The sequence below is a fragment of the Scylla paramamosain genome, chromosome 41, assembly GCF_035594125.1.
Source record: "Scylla paramamosain isolate STU-SP2022 chromosome 41, ASM3559412v1, whole genome shotgun sequence".
NCBI lineage: Eukaryota > Metazoa > Arthropoda > Malacostraca > Decapoda > Portunidae > Scylla > Scylla paramamosain.
Window position 1 is genome coordinate 2857076 of NC_087191.1, and position 27391 is coordinate 2884466.

At 36.8% G+C, this 27391-nt stretch overlaps 2 protein-coding genes across 2 annotated transcripts in view; one reads left to right on the forward strand and one right to left on the reverse strand.

Moving 5' to 3' along the window:
* Positions 1–27391, forward strand: part of LOC135093123 (dentin sialophosphoprotein-like) — a 102664-nt gene that overhangs the window by 56751 nt on the left and 18522 nt on the right. The gene's annotated exons all lie outside the window — the stretch shown is intronic.
* On the reverse strand, positions 165–6663 carry LOC135092849 (dentin sialophosphoprotein-like). Its single transcript, XM_063991591.1, has 3 exons — positions 6585–6663; positions 4229–4330; positions 165–1418 (listed from the first exon to the last, which is right to left on the reverse strand). Exons 1-3 carry the CDS (start codon positions 6587–6589, stop codon positions 599–601), a joined length of 927 nt encoding a protein of 308 aa, XP_063847661.1. The 5' UTR covers positions 6590–6663; the 3' UTR covers positions 165–598.

Here is a 27391-nt window from a genome sequence, read left to right on the forward strand (position 1 = left end):
TATATATATATATATATATATATATATATATATATATATATATATATATATATATATATATATATATATATATATATATATATATATATATATATATATATATATATATATATATGTATATATATATGGAGAATAGTTGGAATACTAAACCATATATATATTTATCTTTCATGTTTACATGTATGATTGCAAATGAGAAGGCATCAGGGGTATCGTAGGTATCAGTGCTCGCTGTCAGTCTCAATGTCGCTGTAACTGTTTCTCTTGATTTGGGGGCAACTTTGGTTCTTCTGAATTATAGGGATCATTAATTCCCTATTGGACGCATCCTTAGTTTTCTTGAATGGGAGGGATATTTTTTCTTCTCTTGAGTCATAGATATTATTGGTTCTCTTTAATGGGATCAGTGGTTCTCCTCGGTTACAGGGTTCACTGTTTCTCTTCAATTAGAAATGTCACTCTCCCTCTTACTTATTCTCGTCACTTATCATCATCTTCAGGTTCAGACTCATTAGATTTAAAATCATCTTCCTCAGAATCATTGTCCACATTTGAATCTGGGTCGGCTCTCGTCATGCATGAGTCATCATAACCATCATCAGTTACTAGAATCATCAGAAGTTGAATCATCATCAGAATCAGAATCAGAGGCGTCCCTCATCATGCGTGAATCATTAGAAACACTAGAACCAGAATCAGAATCAGAGTCATCCCTCATCATGCGTGAGTAAGAACCAGAATTACTAGAATCATCAGACTCATTAGAAGATGAAGCAGAATCAGAAGCAGAGGCGTCCCTCATCATGCGTGAATCATTAGAAACACTAGAATCAGAATCAGAATCAGAGTCATCCCTCATCATACGTGAGTTAGAACCAGAATTACTAGAATCATCAGACTCATTAGAAGATGAAGCAGAATCAGAAGCAGAGGCGTCCCTCATCATGCGTGAATCATTAGAAACACTAGAATCAGAATCAGAATCAGAGTCATCCCTCATCATACGTGAGTTAGAACCAGAATTACTAGAATCATCAGACTCATTAGAAGATGAAGCAGAATCAGAAGCAGAAGCATCCCTCATCATGCGTGAATCATTAGAAACACTAGAATCAGAATCAGAATCAGAGTCATCCCTCATCATACGTGAGTAAGAACCAGAATTACTAGAATCATCAGACTCATTAGAAGATGAAGCAGAATCAGAAACAGAGGCGTCCCTCATCATTCGTGAATCATTAGATGAATCAGAAGTAGAGTCGTCCCTCATCATGCGTGAAGAAGAATTACTAGAATCATCAGACTCTTCAGAAGATGAAGCTGAATCAGAAGCAGAGGCGTCCCTCATCATACGTGAATCACCATCATCATCAGTGGCCTTAAGGCGTGGAGAGATTCCCCGGTCAACAGCCACATCCCTGCAGAAGTGAACGCCGGTCAGAGATGGAGGAGTGGAGAGGACAGGGCGGGGGGAAAGTTGGTAATGGTTGAGGGAAGTGTGAAAACATATGTGAAGGGAAGTGTGGAGGCATAGGTGAAGGAAAGTGAGGAGGAAAGAGAGAGAAAGTGGAGGAGAGTGGAAAAAAGAGCAGGTAGAAGTAGGTAAACAGAAGTCACTTATACACAAGTGCACCTATACACAAGCGTGTATAGGTGCAGGAAAGCGGAGGCATAAGTAGAGAAAAATGGAGAGAAGTGTATAAGCAAGCGTGTGGGAAACTGGTGGAAAGTTAAAGTATGAGTAGAGGAAAGTGGAGAGGCAGAGAGAGATGCAGGAAAAAGGAGAGAAGCGTGGAGATAAGTGAAGAAACTGAGCTGCAAGGACAGGGACACAAAAGTGGAGACAAAAATAAAGGAAGAGTGATGGAGAAACTAAGGAAAGCAAAAAAAAAAAAAAGTTAGATAAAAAAGACAGGGAAAAACAGAAATAACTTGAGCCTTCCATCACCTGAATATCAAGCGATTTAAATTTCTGGCCGATTAATTGCAGGTCTGTTCTCCAAAAACTCCTTCATTAATAGAACGTACAAAAATCTTTCAAAATCTAACTTCCTTCGTGACTTCTGTCACTTATCAAAAAAACATCTCCAATAATTTTGTTTTTTGATCTTTCCCTTCTTTATTTCAACCTGATAGCACCACTGCCATCTCATCTCTTTCTAAAGCTCAACTCTTTGCTAAGACGTTTGCTAAAACTCTACCTTGGATGATTCAAGACTTCTTTCTCCCTCTCCTCGAACCTTTGAATACTTCATGTTGCCCATTAAAATCCTTTCCAATGATGTTTTCCATGGACTCGCTTTTTTAAACCCTCGGAAGGCTTATGGACCTAATGAAATCCAAAACTCTGCCTCCGTGCTTGCACTTTGGCTAGTCACACTCTGTGTATCAACATCTACCTTTCTTTCTTGCTGTAATATTGCTTACAATCAGCCTGTTACTAAAAAGGGTGACCGTTCAAATCCCTTAAACTACCGTTCTATTTAATTCCCTACCTATCTGAAGCTTTTAATCTATTCTCAACAGAAAGGTTTTGATATAGTCTGGCACAAAGCTTCGATTTCCAAACTACCCTCCTGTAGCTTCTCTCTTTCTCTCTGTAACTTTATCTCAAGTTTCCTTTGTGACCGTTCTATTGCTGTTGTGATAGACGATCATTGTTCTCCTAAATCTATTAACAGTGGTGTTCCTCAGGGTTCTATCCTGTCACCGATTCTCTTCCTATCATCCATCAGTGATCTAAACCAAGAAGAGTGATCTAGACTTGTTGTCCTATCCTCCCCTACGCTAATAATACCATCCTGTACTTTCCCAGGTCTTTTCATAGACGTCCAACCCTTCAGGAAGTAAACAGTTCATACAGGGAAGCCAATTTCTGATCGAGGCAGAGCAAACTTAGTATTGTTCAATGCCTCAAAAACTCAATTCCTCCATCTATCAACTCGACACAACCTTCCATTCAACTATCCCCTCTTCTTCAATGACACTTAACTGTTCCTCTCTTCTCCACTGAACTTCCTCGGTCTGTCTTTTACTTACAATCTAAATAGGAAACTTCACATCTCAGCTCTGGCAAAAAACAGCTTCTCTAAAGTTAAGTGTTCTGAGCCGTCTCCACCAGTTTTTCTCATCCCAGGAGCTTCTAACTCTGTACAGGAGCCTTATCCGCCCATGTATAGAGTATGCTTCACATGTATGTGGATATGGGTTTCCACTAATACCGCTATTTTTATACAGAGTGTAATCAAAAGCTTTTCGTTTTATCGACTCCTCTCCTCTAACGGACTGTCTTCAACGTCTTTCTCATCGCCGTAATGTTGCATCTCTTGCTATATTCTTCCGCTATTTTCATGCTAACTGCTTTTCTGATCTTGCTAACTGCATGCTAACTCCTCCTGTGGCCTCGTTCCACAAGACTTTCTTCTTTTTCTCATCCCTATTGTGTCCGCCTTTCTAATAGAAAAGTTAACCAATATTCTCAACCATTCATTTCTTTCTGTGGTAAACTCTGGGACTCCCTACCTGCTTCTGTATCCTCTCTTCAAGAGGATGATTCTTTTGACATTTTTTTGACTTTTTTTTCTGGACGGAATGGGATTTTATTTCCTCTTTGTGTTCATCTTGGCCAGTGACCCTCTAACGTAAAAAAAAAAAAAATCGAAAGAGACTCCCAAAAAGGGGAAAGATAAATACGGATAAGCACAAAAATGCAGAGATAAAGACAAAGAAAAGAATAAGAGACAATAATCGAGATAAGAGAACCACAAAATATTATTTAGTGTGACAACACCATTTTAAGACCCACACTAAAGACCTTGAAGTGAATGGAGAGTAAAGCCATTAGTAAGATTAAAAACTTGCTTTTCTTCTGTTGTCATACTTTGCAATAATTTCAACACCAGCTCCTCCAAAATCCAAGAAGTCAATGGAGAGAAATGCCATTAGTAAGAATAAATATTAACTTTATATGTATGCAGCTTTGCTAACATTCAAAGCACTGTACAAAAATACATGCAAGGACACAGAATTGAAGATTAATTTTGTCTCCTAAGTTAGAGTGCACAATGACACATTTTAGACACTGAAATAGCAAGATAGGTGTATTAATAAAGTTGTAGGTGAATGCCATCCCGTGTGGGATTGCCGGCCTGTTATATAGATGGATTATAGGCTAGGAAAATAAATGCCCAGTAAAATGATAATGGTGGAGGAGGCGGTGGTGTCTTACCCAGCAAGAAGGCCAAGGGAGAGTGGGGATTGGGCAGCAGGAAGATGGAAGGATAATGCTGCTCTCGCCACACACAACAGGCCAACGAAGGCGACCAAGAACCTGCAGGAGAAGAGCTGAGGTACAGTCGCGGTCATGGGGACTGAAGGCTGCATTATTGTACTCCAGCAGCCCACAGTGGTGTACTTGACCTACGAACATAATCTATTACAATGTTGCTGTTGAAAGTGAAAAATAGTCGGATGGCAAGACTTTACTAAAAAATAAATGCTTTAGACACTTACAATGGGTGCCATACACAGTATAATACATTGCAAATATATACTATTAGGAAATCTATGAGAGAGAAAAAAAAAAAATATATATATATATATATATATATATATATATATATATATATATATATATATATATATATATATATATATATATATATATATATATATATATATATATATATATATAATTTCGTTATTACCCAAGTGACGAGTTTATCACATCCCAAAGTAGAACTGGTAATAAAAATTAGAATTCGTCATATGCACTATACACATTTTTGTTTTTATTTGTTTTTTACATAGAGTTTATTTTATTTTATTTTTTTTATTATTTATTTATTTTTTGTTTATGTTAATGCGGCTGTAAATGCAGATGTTCATTAGTGGTAATGTGATTAGTGCTAGTGTGTGTGTGTGTGTGTGTGTGTGTGTGTGTCATTGTGATTTGTGACTGTGAGTTAATGTGTGTAAGTCAGTCATAGTAAGTGTTTATGTGTACCAGTGTAAGTGTGAATGAGTGTTAGTGAGATTGTGTTAGGATGATGTTGATATAAATGTTGTTGTTGATGTTAGTGTAAGTGTTAATATTCGTGTAATTATTGAGGTTATTGTTAGTGTTAGTCTAAGTGTAAGATAACATTGTTGCTAATATGAATCTTAACATCATGGGAAATGTTTACGAGTGGTCAGAAGCAGTGGGCGTGAGTGTGGCGTTGTAAGAATACCTGGAGCAGTAAAGCAAGTGTCATCCTCATAAGTCTGTAATTTATCTGATTCACGTTGCCCACTTCACAACTACATTTTTTAGCCTTTTCCATCTGTTGATTTTGAAGAAAATACATATAATGAAGGCTTTCATTCTGCTTATCCTTCTTTTTTTTAAAGTTTTATTTAACACAAAAAAAAAAAAAAAAATACGTAGAACTTCACATCTGAATTTATTCATTACTTGGTTTTAGAAATATATATATATATATATATATATATATATATATATATATATATATATATATATATATATATATATATATATATATATATATATATATATATATATATATATATATATATATATATATAGCTTCAGAAAAGTTGAGAAGAGAAAGATATTCATCGATCCATCCTATTAATTTCCAATGTGTCCTATTATTACAGGTTCCTGCAGTTTCCTTTATTTTCTTATGTTCTTATGTATTCTTCCACGTAAAAAAAGTGAATGAAGTTGGCACGGAATCAGACAAGGGATCAGAGATTCATGGTTTCTGGTTAAGGATAAATTAAACAAAATAAGGAGAAAGTAGTGTAATGAGTTGAACTGCAAATTCTCTGAGCCTTCATTTAACATGATCTTTTATGTAATCCCTTAAATAGACGAACTGAATGTAAGAGGCCTTACGCATTACCTTAGTGTAGGTAATTGATGAATTTTTTAATCTCACACTGCTTGTCCTAAGTACTTAACCATCACTAAGAATGAAATCAGCACTGCTTCTATGAAGCTTAAACTTTGAGCTTAATGCTTTGAGAATGGGAAAAAAAAAAAAATGAACAAGAAACAACAGACTCCCAGATCAGTATCAGCCATAGGTAAAAGGAATAAAAAAGTGGTAAACGGTAGAGTCAGAACACCAACTCTCACTTCCAGAAGAGTCCAATCACCAGATCACCAGCATTATAAACACTCCTTGACCTAAGTTAAACTATATTTAAGTCCACCTGATAACCACACCTATTCTTTGTGCCAATATAAGCAAAGTTAGATGTGTGGTGAGTGGCGTTATACTTAGAAATGTCTTCACATTCGGTTGGCGAATTTTAAGGTGATCTGGGACAGGTGTTGCAAGTGACATCTCTTCATAAGGCTGCTTTATACGCATGAACAAATCTCTTTCAAACAGAATCATCCGAATGAATGTTAAATGTATGATCGTATACACTAAACAATAACCATATTCCGGAACTCAAGGAGTAAAAAGGTGATAGGAGTAACCAGCACACCCTTAGATGTGTTACGCTCTCCCTGAGACAGAGAGGACGAAGGTATGCTTGTCTGTGTGAGGAGTGCACCTCAGACTCACCTCATTCCGCAGATGTTGGTGAGCACGCTGCAAGCGAATGAAGTGACATTTTCCTAGGGTGTTAATTATATACTACTCGTGTGTGTGTGTGTGTGTGTGTGTGTGTTATAAGCTATCGCAACATGTGCAATAGTCCAGTTTGTTATTATGACACACACACACACACACACACACACACACACACAGACACACGTAATTTTTCACCAAGCAGCAAGCAGCTTGTAACCTTGAACAAGAGGGTTAGGGGTGTATGACGTATGAAGGGCCTTGCAGCAACACTGAGATCACACTGCTGGAAGTCTCAACCTTCATTCAGGGAGTCCTGCTGTGTTGTTGGTGATCGCAGGATTAGCAAGTGATCCTCTAGACACATACACAGATAGATAGATAGATATTTTAGCGATGTGAAATTAATGTTATATGTATAAATTCATACCTACAACACATACTGATAGTGACAGAGAAAAGAAAAAAAAATATAAAAAAAAAATAGTAAAAGAAACGTTTCAAAACGTCAGCCTCCATTAGAACTTATCAAAACAATAGAAAAAAAAATGTAACTAAATGACATATTTTACAACTAAAACCTAGTAAAATCAAGAATTAAAACCAAAAATACATAAAAGTCCCCTTCCACTAACTTTATGTACAACCTAAAACAAGTACATAAAATAAAAAATAAAAAAAAACTCAATAAAACCAAGTATGAAAACACGCTATTAAATTGGACTTATACAAACACACCATCTACCGTTAGAAGAGCGACAAAATTTTGTATAGGACCTCACAGCAACTATGCACATCAAATGACATCACCTGGTTTAAAAAGGTAAATCCATACAGGTCACAGAAGTATTACCAGCGAGGATATTACTCCAGTAGGTACCACTCCTCTGCATAGCACCGCACCCACATAGCAGCTCCTCTAAGAATATCCCTCCAATCTCCCACTGTTCCACCGTCCGTCTTCACTGCCAAATGTGGCTATTGACGCGGAGCCGCATGAATGCGATGCGGTGAAGCTCATTCTTATCCTCCTGATGTGTACATGCCACGAGTACTGAGATCTGAGTTTAACAAAACATATGTTATTAATCAGGACGAGACAAAAGATTGCAGCGTGTTGGTAGTGGTGATGCTCAAGCCTAAGAGCTGCTTCAGATCCCCAGTTATATAGCTTGGTACTGACTTAAGGTCACTCCCAAGCCAGGACTCACATCTATACAGTATGGACGGCAATAGTGCCTTGTCATTCACACTTCGCTTAATGTAAAAAGGAATGTTTTTAACATAGGATATAAAATTGAGGAGATGGCACATCTTTTTGGCTTTATGTAATCTAACATCACCAGACATAGGTTTCTAATCCGTAATTACACTACCCAATTACTCGTAAGTGTACTTTGCACACCGACCATTTTTAATATTTTCCACTTGCATGTCGGCCTTATCTTCTTGGGATCCATTAATTACAAAAGCCTTCGTCTTCTTTTCATTAATCCGTATGCTATACTCCACAAAAGCGCATTACAAATTCATCTTTCTTTAACATTCTGCAACGTGTCGCAACAAACAGCACTGCGTCGTCCCTCAGCACTAGAATGTGCAGCCACAATAAGAAACCGTCATGCTTACATCCATCTTCCACACACACACACACACACACACACACACACACACACACACACACACACACACGCATAAACGAAGAGAGAGAGAGAGAGAGAGAGAGAGAGAGAGAGAGAGAGAGAGAGAGAGAGAGAGAGAGAGAGAGAGAGAGAGAGAGAACATAAGAACATAAGAAATAAAGGAAGCTGCACGTGGCTTACACGAAGGCTTACACGTGGCAGTCCCTGTAAGAAATATACCTATTTCCACCTATCATCCCCATCCATAAACCCGTGTAATCTTCTCTTAAAGCTCCCTAATGTCCTAACACTTACAATATGATTACCGAGTCCATTCCACTCATCTACCACTCTATTTGAGAACCAATTTCTTCCTATCTCTTTCTTAAACCTGAATTTTTCAAGCTTGAACCCGTTATATCTTGTTCTATCCTGGTTGCTGATCCTAAAAATTTTGCTTCAATCCCCCTTGTCTACCTTTAATTCTTAATTGCTTTTATGAATTAAAGGTAGCCAGAAAGGCAAAGATGGACTTCTGCTACTACTATAACTTCCATCACCATCACTATCATCAGTATTATCACTGTGTATAGGAGTAAACACTGACAAAGTTAATGTATTTCTCTCTAAACTTATATCAGACTGCACATTGGACTGCATCACAAAGGAAGGCGTATATGGAGCAAGTAATGAAGATCACCAGATGAACGTGTATGAAGAGCGTATAGGTTTATGATACACGCTGTGTGTGGGCGTGTTTGTGTGTGTGTGTGTGTGTGTGTGTGTGTATTTACATAGTTGTAATTTATAGGGTCTGAGCTATGCTCGTGTGGTCCCGTCTCCATATCTACACGTGTGTGTGTGTGTGTGTGTGTGTGTGTGTTTACTTATTTGTCTTTACTTATTTGCGTATGCTTTTTAGAGTGTTGAGTCAAGCTTGTTATATTTTTTTTTTTTTATCTTTCTTTCTTTCTTTATTTATTTATTTATTCTTATAAAACCAAATCAAGTTTTCCTTCAATCTATATACATTCCTTATACGAGCTCACACACACACACACACACACACACACACACACACACACACACACACACACACACACACACACACAATGCCAGCGCTCTGATTTTCCGCTTTCATTAATGTATTACTGCTCTATCCCCCCCTTTCTCTCTCTCTCTCTCTCTCTCTCTCTCTCTCTCTGCCTGATGAACTTGTTAAGTTTTTACAGTAAAATGTACGAAGCAGTAAATAATGGTGATAATTATGAAATCTTGTATCTGGACTTTAGTAAAGCATTTGACAAGGTACCCCTTCAAAGGCTCCTGAGAAAGGTTAGGGCACACGAAATATATAGGAAAGTGTTAGGCTGGATAAGGTCATGGCTAAGCAACATGCGACAAATGGTTGTAATAAACGGCTCTAAATCCGAGTGGGGTCACGTAATTAGTGTGGTGCCACAGGGATCAGTATTAGGGCCATTGTTGTTTTTTTTTAATATATATCAATAAACTGCATAGTGGAATTAGTAGTGATGTTAGTAAATTTGTGGATGAAACAAAGATAGGTAGATTAATTAGGTCAGAATAGGATGCAATCGCCTAGCAGGCAGATTTAGATAGTATGAATGAATGGACGGACAGATGGCAAATGCAGTTTAATATCAACAAATGCAAAGTACTTAGCGTAGGTAGAGGAAACCCACACAGTAAGTACACATTAAACAGCGAAACACTGGTAGGTACAGGGTACGAGAAAGATTTAGGAATTATAGTTACCTCTGAACTCTAGGAAAATAATGAATAGAGGCCAGAAGCAGGGCAAATAGGGTATTAGGATTATTTTTCAGGAGTGTTAAAAGTAGAAGGCCCGAAGTAATAAAGTTATATTTGGCGCTGGTCAGACCTCATCTACATTACGCTGTGCAGTTCTGGTCATCATATTACAAGAAGGATATAGTTCTATTAGAATCAGTACAAAGAAGAATGACTAAAGGAATACAGGGAATGAAAAGTATTCCTTACGAGGTGACATTGAAGCTGTTATATCTACATTTTTTTTTTTTTTTGAGAAACAGTTTAAGAGGGGACCTGATAGAAGTCTTTAAGCGGTATAAGGGTTATGATAAGGGGAACGTAAGTAAAATTCTTAGGATCAGCACCCAGGATAGAACAAGAAATAACCGGTTCAAGCTTGAAAAAAATTGAGGTTTAAAAAAGAAATATGAAGAAATTGGTTCTCAAATAGAGTGGTAGATAAATGGAACGGAGTCAGTAATCAAGTTGTTAGTGCTAAGACATTAAGGAGCTTTAAGAGAAAATTAGAAGGATTTATGGATGGGGATGATAGGTGGATATAGGTATGTACATTTACTACAGGGCTTGCCACGTGTAAGCCTGATGGCTTCTTGCAGCTTCCCTTATTTCTTGTGTTATGTTCTTATGTAAGTAGTAATATTAGTAGTAGTTTAAAGACAACTACCTTCCTCCACACAAAACTACAAGCACCTAATAACACACACACCGTTCACTCAAAATTTCAAAATTCATGGAGACTCCTACACCAGCTTCGAAATCCCCATATGGGGAGTGGACCATAAATGCCCTCAAGTCGGAGTGTCTTTCTGACGACGACCCTAAGTGTCTTGACACCCCCCTCATTTTTTTCTTCATTAACTTCTGCAACATTTGTGGTCTAAGATCCAAATTTCAATCTGTAAAACACCACCTCTCCTCTTCCAAACCTCATCTTCTTTTCCTCACTGAAACTCAGGTGTCTAAGACAACTAACAGTAGCCCCTATTCTGTTCCCTCCTACTTTCTCTATCCTCATTTTTTATCCAAATCTGGATGTTGCGTTTATGTGCGGAACGATTTAACCTGCTCTCGAGCCCACGCTCTTGAATCATCCGAGTATTCCACCATATGGCTACGACCACAGAGTCACTCTCAAACTAAATTTATCTATGCTGTATATCTCTCACGTAACTCCTCTGACTATAAGAAATTCTTTCACTACTTAACTTCCAAAGTGGAGCAAATTCTGACTCTCTTCTCTTTTGCAGAAATCTCCATTCTTGGAGACTTCAATGCTCCCCACCAGCTTTGGCTTTCCTCTCCCTTCACCGATCATCCTAGTGAAATAGCCTTCAACTTTGCTATCCTCCACAACTTGGAGCAATTGGTGCAACACCCTACTCGTATTCCTGACCGTCTTGGAGATACGCCCAACATTCCTGACCTTTTCCTGGCCCCTAATCCATCTACTTATGCTGTCAACCTCTTTTCCCCGATGGGCTCCTCCGACCACAATCTCATATCTGTACCTTGTCCTATCGCTCCAATCCCTCCTGAGGATCTCCCTAAATGAAAGTGCCTCTGGCGTTAATCCTCTGCACGTTGGGGGGACCTGAAGAGGTATTTTGCTGATTTTGCTTTGAAAGAATACTGCTTCCGTGTCAGACTCTCGTCTTTCTGTCCTGAGCACATAACAGACGTGACAGTGTCTGGCATGGAGACGTACATTCCTCACTCTTTTTCTCTACCTAAACCTTTCAAACCTTGGTTCAAACACAGGAGGAAGCAGTAGACACCTACCGAAACGATAATTACTCCCAGTGAGGTCTAAAGCACTGTTCAGGGGGTGCTGTGAACTTATCATTAAACCCAGCTGTGACCTCACTGAACGTTTCCCTTTGTGTCTCACAACACAAGGGGGCAGTCACAGCCTGCCCTCTGAAGACAACTCTCTTCCTCCTCACAAAACTACAAGCACCTAATAACACACACACACCCTTCACCCAAAAATTTTAAAATCAGCATGGCGACTCCTACACCAGCCTTGGAGTCCCCATCTGGGGAGGGGACCATAAATGTCCCCAGGTCGGACTGCCTTTCTGTCGACGACCCTAAGTGTCTTGACATCCCCCTCAACTTTTTCCTCATTAACTTCTCCAGCATTCGCGGTCTATGATCTAATTTCCAATCTGTTGAACACCACCTCTCTTCTTCTAAACCTCATCTTCTTTTCCTCACTGAAACTCAGGTGTCTGAGGCAACTGACAGTAGCCCCTTTTCTTTTCCCTCCTACTTTCTCTATCCTCATTTTCGATCCAAAGCTGGATGCTGCGTTTATGTGCGCAATGACTTAACCTGCTCTCGTGCCCACGCACTTGAATCTTCCGAGTTTTCCACCATATGGCTACGACTACAGATTCACTCTCGTACTAAATTTATCTGTGCTGTATACCTCTCTCCTAACTCCTCTGACTATAAGAAATTCTTTGACTACTCAACTTCCAAACTGGAGCACATTCTGACCCTCTTCCCTTTTGGAGAGATCTCCATTCTTGGAGACTTCAATGTTCACCACCAGCTTTGGCTTTCCTCTCCCTTCAATGACCATCCTGGTGAACTATCTTACAACTTTGCTATCCTCCATGACCTAGAGCAATTGGTGCAAAACCCTACTCGTATTCCTGACAGTCTTGGAGATACGCCCAATATTCTTGACCTTTTCCTGACCTCTAATCCTTCTGCTTATGCTGTCACCCTTTCTTCTCCGTTGGGCTCCTCCGATCACAATCTCATATCTTTATCTTGTCCTATCACTCCAATCCCTCCTCAGGATCCCCCTAAGGGAAGGTGCCTCTGGCGTTTTGCCTCTGCTAGTTAGGGGGACCTGAGGAGGTATTTTGCTGATTTTCCTTGGAATGACTAATGCTTTCGAGTCAGAGACCCGTCTTTGTGTGCTAAGCGCATAACAGAGGTGATAGTATCTGGCATGGAGGCGTACATTCCTCATTCTTTTTCTCGTCCTAAACCTTCTAAACCTTGGTTTAACACAGCTTGTTCTCGTGTTATACATGACAGAGAGGTGGCCCAAAAAGGTACTTAAGCCTTCCATCACCAGAATCTCATGCACTTTATATTTCTGCCCGGAACCATGCCAAGTCTGTTCTCCAACTAGCCAAAAACTCCTTCATTAACAGAAAATGTCAAAACCTTTCAAGATCTAACTCCCCTCGTGATTTCTGGCATCTAGCCAAAAATATCTCCAATAACTTTGCTTCTTCTTCTTTCCCTCCTTTACTTCAACCAGATGGCACCACTGCTATCACATATATTTCTAAAGCTGAACTCTTTGCTCAAACCTTTGCTAAAAACTCTACCTTGGACGATTCTGGGCTTGTTCATCCCTCTCCTCCGCCCTCTGACTACTTCATGCCACCTATTAAAATTCTTCGCAATGATGTTTTCCATGCCCTCGCTGGCCTAAACCCTCGGAAGGCCAGGAAGGATGGGGTCCTTCCTATTATTCTCCGAAACTGTGCCTCCGTGCTTGCACCTTGCCTAGTCAAACTCTTTCAGCTCTGTCTGTCAACATCTACCTTTCCTTCTTGCTGGAAGTTTGCCTACATTCAACCTGTTCCTAAAAAGGTTGACCGTTCTAATCCCTCAAACTACCGTCATATTTTTTTTTTTTTATGTAGGAAGGACACTGGCCACGGGCAACAAAAATCTAATAAAAAAATGCCCACTGAAATGCCAGTCCCATAAAAGGGTCAAAGCAGTGGTCAAAAATTGATGGATAAGTGTCTTGAAACCTCCCTCTTGAAGGAATTCAAGTCATAGGAAGGTGGAAATACGGAAGCAGGCAGGGAGTTCCAGAGTTTACCAGAGAAAGGGATGAATGATTGAGAATACTGGTTAACTCTTGCGTTAGAGAGGTGGACAGAATAGGGGTGAGAGAAATAAGAAAGTCTTGTGCAGCGAGGCCGCGGAAGGAGGGGAGGCATGCAGTTAGCAAGATCAGAAGAGCAGTTAGCATGAAAATAACGGTAGAAGACAGCTAGATATGCAACATTGCGGCGGTGAGAGAGAGGCTGAAGACAGTCAGTTAGAGGAGAGGAGTTGATGAGACGAAAAGCTTTTGATTCCACCCTGTCTAGAAGAGCAGTATGAGTGGAACCCCCCCCTTGACTTGTGAAGCATACTCCATACATGGACGGATAAGGCCCTTGTAGAGAGTTAGCAGCTTAGGGGGTGAGAAAAACTGGCGGAGACGTGTCACAACACCTAACTTCATAGAAGCTGTTTTTAGCTAGAGATGAGATGTGAAGTTTCCAGTTCAGATTATAAGTAAAGGACAGACCGAGGATGTTCAGTGTGTTGTTCAGCGAGGCCGCGGGAGGAGGGGAAGCATGCAGTTAGTAAGATCAGAAGAGCAGTTAGCATGAAAATAGCGGTAGAAGACAGCTAGAGATACAACATTGCAGCGGTGAGAGAGAGGCTGAAGACAGTCAGTTAGAGGAGAGAAGTTGATGAGACGAAAAGCTTTTGATTCCACCACACTTAAACGGATAAATATCACTCTATATGGAGAAACAGAACAACATTACCAAAACGCCAAAATTTATGCAAATTTTTTTTTTTTTTAGTATCTATAAACGTGTTATTCACCAAAAAGCTAAAAAGCATGGAAAACACCATAAATGTGAAAACAAGACATCATTGCCAAAAATGTGTCTTTTGAGTGTTTTTAAGCCACTTCATGTACGAAACAGCTAAAACGTTATGGAGATACACAAAAAACATTCGCAAATTCAAGCATTTTGAGTGTTTTCCAGATTGATATGTACAAAAAAATCAAAATGCAGGGAAAGTACCCTAAATATGGAAACGAAAAGACATTACGAGCAACGTGTATTATGAATATTGTTGAGCATCTCAGATACCAAAACGCTAAAATGCATGAATAGCACTGTATATGGTAAAACAGAAAAACATTTCCAAAAAACGTGTATTCTGAGTGTTTTTTTTTTCTTTTACATTATTAGGTACTAATAATCCTATATACAGAAACGAAACGACATGTGTTTTAAGTAATTTTGAACGTGTTAGGCACCAAACCATTAAAAATAATTCAAATCACCCTGTATGGGAATACAAAATAACATTCCGAAAAATGTGTATTTTGAGTATTTTTGAACTTATTACGTACCAAAACACTAACACGCATGTAAGACACCTTTTATATAGAAACATAATAACATAAAAAAAAATATATATATATATATATATATATATATATATATATATATATATATATATATATATATATATATATATATATATATATATATATATATATATATATATATATATATATATATATATATATATATATATATATATATATATATATATATATATATATATATATATATATATATATATATATATATATATATATATATATATATATATATATATATATATATTTGAGCGTTTTTGAGCCTGTTTCGTAGAAAAAGTCAGAATCCATTGATACCATTGTATATAAGGAAAAAAAAACAGAAAACATTAACAAATAAGTGTATTTTGTTTAGGTTAGGTTAGACAAAATGCATAAAAAAATACAATATGTGGGGAAACGAAATGATATTACAAGGAACGTGTATTATAAAAGTTTTTGAGCGTCTTAGGTACCAAAATGCTAAAACGCATGAATAGCACCCTTTATATGAAGAAAAGAACAACATTACCATTGTAAGGTGCCATAACGCCAAAATGGATGTAGGCACCCAATATGGAGAAACAAATAAATATTACGATTATCGTGTATTATGAGTATTTCTGAGCTTCTTAGGTATCAAAACGCTATAACACGTCAATATCTCTCTGTATGGAAAAACAGAACAATACCAAAAACGTATAATTTGAGTTTTTTTTTTTTCAGCTGCTTACGTACCAAAAATTAAAATGCATTCAAAAAATCTTTTATAGAGAAACCGAATAAAATTTCCCAAAATAAGTACTTTAAGAGTTTTTGAGATTGTTACGTGAAAAAAGGCTGAAATGGATACAAAGTACCCTATAGGGGGAAACAAAAGGACATGACGAGAGTCGTGTATTATATATATATGTATTTTTTGGGGGGGCTTCTTATATACGAAAACGTTAAAACGGATGAACAGCACTGTATAGAGAGAAAAGAACAGCATCATCAAGAATGAGTATATTTAGAGTATTTCATATTATTAGGTGACAACAACAAAATGCATGGAAGGCATCCTATATGGGGAAAGAAAATGGCACTCCTAGTAACGTGACTTCTCAGTGTTTATAAGCCTGTTAGGCAGCAAAACGCAAAAAAAAAAAAAAAAAAAAAAAATAGAAAGCACCGTATATATATATATATATATATATATATATATATATATATATATATATATATATATATATATATATATATATATATATATATATATATATATATATATATATATATATATATATATATATATATATATATATACTCGTATATATATATATATATATATATATATATATATATATATATATATATATATATATATATATATATATATATATATATATATATATATATATATATATATATATATATATATATATATATATACATCAAAAACGTGTTTTGAGTGTTTTGAGCTATTTACATACTAAAACGCTAAAACACGTGCAAAACACCCTTTATTAAGAAACACAATAATATTACCAAGAAAAAAAAAGTATTTTGAGTGTTTTTGAGCTTGTCACGTAGAAAATGTTAGAATCCATGGATACCACTGTATATAGAAAAAAAAAACAAAGAACAGAAAATATTAACGAAAAAGAGTATTTTGAGTTCATTTCACATTCTTAGATAGCAATACGCTAAAATGCATGCACATCACCCAAAAAAAAAGACTACCAAGAACGTCTTTTTCATTTTTTTTTTTTTTTTACTCACGTAAAAACGCATGCAAACACCCTTTATGAGGAGAAAGTATAACCTTACCCCATAATATATATATATATATATATATATATATATATATATATATATATATATATATATATATATATATATATATATATATATATATATATATATATATATATATATATATATATATATATATATTGAGTGTTTTGAGCTTGTTACGTAAAAAAAGAAAATAAATAAAATTCATGGAAAGTACCAGACATGAAAAAAAAAGGCATTACGGGAAACGTGTATCATGAATATTTTTTTGAGTATCTAAGGTAGCAAAACGCTAAAACGTACGAATAGCATTCTATATAAAGGGAACAACTTTGCCAAAAATGTGTTTTTTTTGTGTGTATTTCACATTGTTAGTTACAATGCATGCAAATGCATGCAAAATGCATACAATGCATGCAAAATGCATGCAAAGCTTCGTGTATGTGGAAACAAAACTACATTATCAGAAACGTGTCTTTTGAGTGTTTTTTAAGGTTGTTAGGCACTACAAACCTAAAACAACAAACATGCAATTCACCCTATAGATAGAAGAGAACTTTACGAAAAAAGTTTCTTTAGAGGGGTTTTTTTTTTACTTTTCTTGCCAAAACGCTAAAACGTATGTAAACACACATTATGGAGAAACATAATAACATAATAAAAAAAAACAAGTATTTTGAATGTTTTTGAGTTGGTTACGTAGAAAAATGACAAAATGCATGCAGTATACCCAATATAGGGAGAGAGAGAGAGAGAGAGAGAGAAAAAAAAGAAGAGAAACGTTTATTAGGACGTAACGCGAAAACGCATTAATACCACGTTATATGGAGAAACAAAACAACATTACAAAAAAGGGTATTTAGAGTGTTTTTTGAGCTTGTTACGCACACAAGGGTAAAAATCCATGCAAAGTACCCTGTATGGGGAAAATAAAAGACATTACAAGAAACGTGTGCTTATGAGCTTCTTAGGTACCAAAAAACTAAAATGCATGCACTGTACAGAACATACATACCAGAAAGATGCATGTTGAGTTTATTTCACATTGTTAGGTGCCATAAGACCAAAATGCAGGCAAAGCACTATACATGAGGAAAGAAACGAAATTTCGAGAAACGTTTCTTTTGAGAGTTTATTAGCGTGTTAGTACACAAAACGTTATAAAGTATGGAAAGTACCCAATATGGGAAAACAAAACATTACCAAAAACTTATGTTTTAGTGTTTTTGAGCTATATATGTTAAAAAATGCAAAAACACATGCAATAGCACCCTTTATTAATAAAACACAATGACATTATAAAAAATTTTTAAAAAAGTATTTTGAGAGTTTTTGAGGTTGTCACGTATGAAAACGCCAAAATGCATGGTTAGTACTCTATATTGGGAAACGAAAAGACATTACCAGAAACGTGTATTATGAATGTTTTCGAGCTCCTTAGTATCAAAACACTGAAAGGCATGAATAGCCCTCTATATAAAGATCGACATTACTAAAAACCTGTTTTTTTGAGTGTATTTTACATTTTTAGGTAACATAGCTATAAAATGCATAGAATGCATTCTATATAAAAAGAGAAAACGAGGGTGTTTATCAGCGTGCTAGGCACCAAAACGATGAAAGGCATGGAAAGCACACAATATGATAAAAGAAAAGAGAGAGAAAAAAAAAAAACTTACCGAAAACGTCTTTATCATTTTTTTTTTAGCTTCTTGCGTATCAAAAAGCTGAAAGGCATGGGAAAAAAAATATGTAAAAACATTGTAATTTTACGAAAAACGTGTATTTTGGGTGTATTTGAGCTTGTTAGCTAGAAAAATGCCAAAATCCATACAAAGTACTCTATATGAGGAAACAAAAATACTTTACGAAAAACGTGTATTATGAGAGCTTTCGAGGCTTTTAGATACCAAAATGCTGTAATACATGAATAGCACCCTATATCAAGAAAAGATCAACATTAACAAAAACGTGTATTTTTGGTGTTTTCTAGGTTCCAAAAAGGCAAAATGCATGCAAAAGGCTCCTATGTTGGGAAACAAAATGATATTACGAGAAATTAACTTTTGAATGTTTTGAAGATGTTAGGCACTAAAAGCCTGATAGGCATGGAATTCACCCTATAAAGGAATAGTAACAACATTAAGAAAAACGTGTCTTTTGAATATTTTTGAACTTCTTATGTTCCAAAACACTTAAACGTAAGCAAAAACACTTTATGGAGAAAAAATAACAACATTACCAAAAACAAGTATTTTCAGTGTTTTTGAACTTACTACGTAGAAGAATGGCAAAATTCATGCAAAGTACCCAATATAGTGAAACAAAAACACATAACGAAAACGTTTATTGTGAAAACATTAAAACGCGTTAATATTACTCTATATGGAGAAACAGAACACTACCGAAAACAAGCATTTTGATTGTTTTTGAGCTTTTTCTGTATAAAAACGCAAAAAAAAAAAAAACATGCAAAGTACCTTATATAGGAAAACGAAAAAATATTACGAGAAACGTGTATTATGAGTGCTTTTGAACTTTTTAGGTATCAAAAAACTAAAACGCATGATAATACTGTATATTGAGAAAGAGAAGAACATTACAAAAAAAAAAGACGTGTATTTTGAGTGTATTTCACATTGTTAGGTGCCATAATGCCAAAATGCATGCCGAGCACCATACATTGAGAAAGGAAACGAAAATTGCAGACACGTGTGTTTTGAGAATATATTAGCGTGTTAGCCATTATTAATACACTAAAAACCATGGGAAGTACCGTATATGGGAAAACAAACCAACAGTACCAAAAACTTTGCTTTTCAGTGTTTATCAGCAACTTATGTACAAAAAAGCAAAAATTCAAGCAAAACAACCTTTATGGAGAAACAGATTAACATTATCAAAAACAAGTATTTTCAGGGTTTTTTTTGTATTTCTTACGTACAAAAACGGCAAAATGAATGGAAAGTACTTTATATGGAGAAACGAAAGGACATTACGAGAAGCGTGTACTATAAGTGTACTATAAGTACTATCTTAGGTCCCAAAACGAGAAAACGTATGAATACACTCTATATGGAGAAACAGAACAATATTACCAAAAAAAGGTGTATTTTTAGTGTATTTCACATTGTTGTGTAGTAAAATGAGAAAATGGTCGCAAAGCACACTATATAAGGAAATGACACGAGATTTCCAGAAACGAATTTTTTGAGCTAAAAAGTTTGGAAAGCACCTTATTTAGGAAAACAAAATACATCATTACCAAAATCGTCTCTTTATATATATATATATATATATATATATATATATATATATATATATATATATATATATATATATATATATATATATATATATATATATATATATATATATATAATTTTCAGTGTTTTTCGGCTATATGCGCAACAAAACGCTAAAACATATGCAAAAAGAGCTTTTATTGAGAAACAGTATAACTTTACGAAAAACGTGTGCTTTGAGTGTTTTTTTCAGCATCTTACGTAGAAAAATGCCAAAATGAATATAAATTAATAGAAAATTTTTATCATTATGAAAATTTTTGAGCTTTTTAGGTACCATAATTGTAAAATGCATGAATAGCACCCTATATCGAGAACCAAAACAATACTGAAAAAAAAGAACTGTACATTTACGTACATTGTTAGGTTTCAAAACGCCAAAATTCATGCAAAGCCCTCCAATTCGGCAACAAAACGACATTAAGAAAAACATTTTTTTTTTTTCGGTGTTTTTGAGCTTGTTGTGTAGAAAAAAGGCAAAATGCATGGGGGAAAGAAAGACATTATGATTAATGAGTATTATGATTTTTTTTTTTTTTTTTTTGAGATTCTAAGGTACCAAAACGGGAAAAACCATGAATAGCACTATATATGAGAAACAAAATAACGTTACGAAAAACGTGGATTTTGAGTGTTTTTTTACATTGTTAGGTACAAGAACGCCAAAATGCAGGCAAAGCTTCCTATATGGAGAAATTAAACGACATTACCAGATACGTGTCTTTTTAGTCTTTTTGAGTGCGTTCGGAATCAAAACGTTAAAAACAACGGAAACCACACTATATGGGAGTGGGAAACAACATTACCAAAAAAAAACGTGTCTTTTGACAGTTTTTTTTTCAGCTTCTTACGTACCAAAACGCTAGAAAAAAACAGAATAACATTACCGAAGACAAATATTTTGAGTTTTTCGATCTTGTTACATAGAAAAACGCAAAAAATGCATGCAAATTACACTACATGGGGAAACAAAGACGTTACTGGAAATTATAATATGAGTGTTTTATTGAGATTTTATGGTAAGAAACCGCGAAAGGCGCCAATACCACTCTATGCAGAGAAATAGAACAACATTGCCAAAAAACGTGTCTTTTGAGTGTTTTTCAGGTTCTTACTCACGAAAAAGCTGAAACGCATGCAATAAAAATAAAATCCTTTAGTGAGATATAGAAGGATATTAAAAAAAATATTATTTTGTGTGTTTTTGAGCTTCTTACGTACAAAACCGCCAAAATGCATGCAAAATACTCTATATAGGGAAAAGAAAGAGACATTGCGAGAAACATGTATTATGAGTGTTTTTGAGCTTCGGTACCAAAACGTTAAAACGCATGAATAGCACTCTATATGGAGAAAAGAATAACATTACCAAAAACATGTCTTTTGATTGTATCTCACAGTGTTAAGTATGAGAACGCCACAAAGCATGCAAAGCAACCTATATGGAAAAAAAAAAAAAAAGAGATCACCAGAAACGTGTCTTTTAATTGTTTATGAGCTTGTTAGGTACTAAAAAGATAAAAGTCATGGAAAGCAGCCTGTATAAGGTACCAAAAAAAATTACAAAAAACATGTCATTTTAGTGTTTCTAAGCTACTAACGAATCAAAACGCTAAAATATCCGGAAAACATCCTTTGTGGAGAAACAAAATAAAGTGATAAAAAAAAGTATTTTGAGTGTTTCTGAGTTTGTTATAAAAACACCAAAATGCATACACAGCACCCTATATAAGGACACGGAAAGACATTACGAGAAAATTGCATTATGAGTGTTTTTGAGCTTCTTCCATAACAAAACTCGAAAACGCATGAATAGCAATCTATATGGAGAGAGAGAACAACATTTCCAAAAACGTCTATTTTTAAGTGTTCTTGTTTACGTTCAAAAAAACAAAATTGCATTTTAAAACATCCATTATGGATAAACAGAACAACATTACCAAATACAAATAATGTTTTGCTGATTTTCAGCTTGTTACATAGAAAAACGCCAAAATGTACGGTAAGTACCCTATATGGAGAATCGAAACATTACCAGAAACGTGTCCCGATGGTTTTGAACTTGTTAGGCACCAAATCCCTAAAAAGTATGGAGCTCATCCTATATGGGCAAAAAAAAAAAAAAACATCGTTACGAGAAGCGTGTCTTTTGAGCTTTTTTGAACTTTATACGTACCAAAACGCTAAAGCGCAGATACAAACAGCAGATAAAAACTATGACAAAGATGAAGATTAGAGGAAGAAGAGAAGAAGAAAAAGAAGGAGGAGGAGAAGGAGGAGAAGGAGGAGGCGGAGGAGAAAAGGAAGATGAACTTTCTTAGTGTTCGGTCCTGATTTATTTCGTATCGTATGTAATCTACTCAAGCAGGTCATCTTCGTATAAACAGACAGGCTTCTCGCTCCCTGCTTGTCCTATGTTCTTGTGTGCCTCCTCCTCCTCCTCTTCTTCATCCCCCTCCTCCTCCTCCTCCTCCTCCTCATCCTCGTTGTTCTAATCCTACCTCTGCTGATGCTGCCTACTTGCTCCTCCTCCTCTTCCTTCTCCTCCTCCTCCTCCTCATCTGCTCTCTGTCTGATAGAGCTTAAGTCTCATTCTTGCAACAGTGAACAAAGCTCTCTCTCTCTCTCTCTCTCTCTCTCTCTCTCTCTCTCTCTCTCTCTCTCTCTCTCTCTCTCTCTCTCTCTCTCTCTCTCGCTCTCTCTCTCTCTCTCTCATATTCTTTTGTTATAACTTCGTATTTTTCGCGCTTTACGTTTCATTTTCCAGTCGGCGTAACAAAGCGGCACGCGACAAGGGGAGAGAGAGAGAGAGAGAGAGAGAGAGAGAGAGAGAGAGAGAGAGAGAGAGAGAGAGAGAGAGAGAGAGAGAGAGAGGAAAAAGAGCATTGTATATGACATTCTCTGTTTCTGCTGCAATGTACGCACAACAGTTATTATACGTAGGAGCACACTGCTATATATGAAAACACACACACACACACACACACACACATCCTCTTTAAAAGCTGAACCCAGACTCCAACGCCTTTCCCCCCCAACTCCCCCATATCTTTACTCCTTCCACCTCTTCCTTTCCCTCCCCCAGCCTCCCCAAAGCGACCACCGCTCAGCTCCTTTTCCACGACCACTTCAAAACACCCAAACCTGCACAACCACGCATTCTCGTCCACTGACAACTACCCACAATGCAACAGAACTCGAGGGGGTATTAACCTGGAGAATCAAGGTTAAGAAGGATAAGGAAGAAGACAAAATGAGAGTAAAAAACGAAAAAAAGGAATCTAGATGCCATTGTTATCTTCTTATCATTCCTGCTGTGATTCAATGTTGGTACCAGTTAATAACAACACCTGAGAAGCCTCTTCCTCCTCCTCCTCCTCCTCCTCCTCCTCCTCCTCCTCCTCCTCCTCCTCCTCCTCCTCCTTCTCCTTCTCTTCCTTCCTTCCTTCTCTCTCCTTCCCTAGGGGACATCACTGCTGCCATCGAGGACACGACCAAGGACGCCACTACTAACACCCTTTATGTTATCCACGCAGGCACAAATGACGTCCAGCGGTCCCGATCAGAAGAACTGATGGCGAAATACAAGGAAATGATTCGCAAATACAAGACTAAATCAAATAATATTATAATTTCAGGCATTCTCCCGAGGATCAACGCGAACGCAAGGTTCTACAACATTGCGTTCAGTTTAAATAACGGATTAAAGACTCTCTGCCAACAGGAAAACGTGGAGTATCTTAACATGTGGAACGATTTTTATAATGAACACAGACTCTTCCAGAGAGACGGTCTTCATCTGAACTCTGTGGGAGCAGCCAGGATGGGCAGATTAATCCATGAAAAAGTTTGTCTCCACAGATCAAAAAACGCGCGGGCGCCAGCAACAGTACCAGTGTCGTAAGCACTAACGTAATTATTTCATTCACAGGTTCAGACAAGATCAGAGCTTGTTACTTCAATGCCCGTAGTTTACGGAATAAATTAAATGAGCTGCACGCTCTTATTTATCTTGAAAACTACGACATCATAGGCGTCACGGAAACGTGGATAAATTCATCAAGCAGGGATTACTTAGCTGAGTACTCACTCCCTGGCTACACCATTTTTAGCTGCGAGAGAACTCACCGTGCGGGAGGCGGTGTTATGTTTTACGTAAAAAGTAATCTTCATCCTCGTTTACTCCCAACCCCAACCATTGCTAATATAGACGTCACTTTCATCCAGTTAGAAAATAAATCTCGTAAAATAACATTAGGTCTCGTCTATCGAACGCTGCTATGTAGCAGTCACCCGCTACAAACGAAAAACTTTATGACCTTATCGCGGACATTTGCTGCGTTAATAATTGCATAATCATGGGGAACTTTAATCTTCCAGTCACGAGGTGGGGTGAACCACTGACGGCTCACGCAGGCCAGCATCTCTACGGGTGTATCCTTGAAAGCTCCCTCCACTAGCACGTCATGCATCCGACGAGAGATAACAATATCCTAGATATTGTTTTAACAACTGGTGAAGAGTCAGTAAAAGACCTAAAAATTGGACCAGAACTGAGTTCCAGCGATCATCGTAGCTTACTTTTCACCATAAATTTTGACAAAGCTAAAGTAAGCGAAAGTAAATAAAAAGTGCCAGACTATCGGCGTGCTAACTTTGAGAGACTTCGCATGCAGCTTGCATCCATAGACTGGAATGAACTGCTGGGAACACCAGACATTAACAACGCATGGGAAGTGTTTGCTAAAAAGTTAAATGAAACTACGTTTTTGTGTGTACCGCAACGAAACAGACGGAAGGTAAAAAAACACCAAACCGAAATGGTGGAACAATGAAATTAGATGCTGCCTTCTGGCTAAGAAAAATGCGTACCACAAATACATACTAACACAAAATAATGATGATAAACTTGAGCACGACAAATTACGTAGAAAAACTAAAAAGCTGATCAAATGCAGCAAAAAATCTGTCGAAGCTCAGATCGCGAACTCATGTAAAACGAACCCAAAAGAATTTTACAGTTATGTAAAAGCAAAAAGGGTCTTAACATCAACGATTAGTCCATTAATAACAGAAAATGGTAAACAAATAATAAGCGAAACAGACATGGCGAATACCCTGAACGAGTACTTTTCAACCGTCTTCACGACTGAGGATGTTCAGGGCAGTCTGTCGACCCCCACGCCTCAGTCACGAGGCACCACGCTGCCAGACTTTACCATCATAGAAAGTGAAAGCCTCTCAGTCACAAAGAGCATAAACGTAAACAAAACACCCGGGCCAGACAAGATATCACCCAGGCTTCTTAAAGAAGCGAGAAATGAGCTCGTGAAACCGCTTACAATTTTATTCAATAAAACTTTACTAGCGGGTAAAGTTCCCAACGAATGGAAACTAGCAAATGTCACGCCAATCTTTAAAAAAGGAAATAAATCTCTCCCAGTCAATTACAGGCCGATCAGTCTCACTTAAGTAGTGTACAAGCTGATGGAAACAATAATTAGAGATAAAATTGTTAAATATTTAGAAGAAAATAGATTAATAAAGGATTCGCAACACGGTTTCAGAGCCAAGCGTTCCTGCTTAACAAACTTACTAGACTTCTTTTATGAAGTATTTAACTCGTATGACGAGACAAACCTGTTGATATTATCTACCTTGATTTCCAGAAAGCTTTCGACACTGTTCCCCGTAAGAGACTCATCAGTAAAGTAAAAGCTCACGGCATTGCCGGAAACACCCTGAAATGGCTGAGAGACTGGCTCTCTGACAGAAAACAGCGTGTTGTGAGTAATGGAAAAGAGTCAGAGTGGCATAAGGTAAATAGCGGCGTTCCTCAAGGCTCTGTATTAGGACCAGTACTCTTCATAATGTACATAAATGATATTGATGAAGGGATAAACTGCAAAATAAGTAAATTTGCAGACGACACCAAAATAACAAGTACAGTAATGTCTGTGTCACAATGGCAGGAACTGCAGAGTGACCTCAATAAACTAACAAGCTGAGCAGAAAAATGGCAGATGAGATTCAATATAGAAAAGTGCAAAGTTCTACATATCGGAAGCAACAATGTTCAGGCGAGATATGTAATGAATAACATGCCACTGTCCAGTGCTGATAAAGAAAAAGATCTTAGGGTCGTTGTGTCAAACGACCTAAACCCGAGTCAACACTGCACAGAAACAGTAAAGACGGCAAATAAATTAGTAGGGTTCATTGGAAGAACCTTTGAATTTAAATCAGAAAAGTTTATACTTGTCATATATAACTCACTGGTGCGCCCTCATCTAGAATACTGCGTACAGTTCTGGTCCCCATACTACAAGAAAAACATTGAAAAACTAGAAAAGATACAGCGCAGAGTCACAAAGATGATTCCAAGATTGTGCAATAAGCCGTATGAGGAATGACTGGAAGAACTAAACCTATTTAGTTTAACAAAGCGCAGGATAAGAGGAGACCTAATTGAAGTGTTCAAAATTTCCAAAGGATATAGTAACATTGATGCACATAAATATTTTACCATTGATCATTCTAACCTAACAAGAAATAATGGATTCAAGATAATACCCAAACATTTTAAATCCCACGAGGCAAAACATTTTTTTTTAATCGTATAGTAAATATATGGAATAAACTTCCTGCCGAAATTGTGAACAGCAACACTATTGAATCATTCAAAAATAAAATAGACAAATATTTAAAAGCAAATCCCCAACAAGCTCTCTTCTTGTCCGAATAATTACTAAATACACTAATAAACTCTTATTCTACACCAGTTTTAATATAACTTGTATTAACTTTCAGATAGGTGTATAGAGTTCACCGTAGGGTAAATAGTAGAACTTCCTTTCATCCTTTCCTATGAAAATTTCCATGGCAGTTTTTCCATACTGCATGGTACTTTTCCCAACGATTTCGATGCCAGGGAAAGCTGGAGGGAGTGGTGGGTGGGGAGGAGCCTTCTGCTATGCTGTCCTGTCTTATTCCCTGTAGCTAGTTAGAAGTAGTTACCAAACAGCCTTGCAAGGACCAAAAGGTCTGTTGCTGTTTGGCTTTCCTTTGTATTCCTTTGTATTC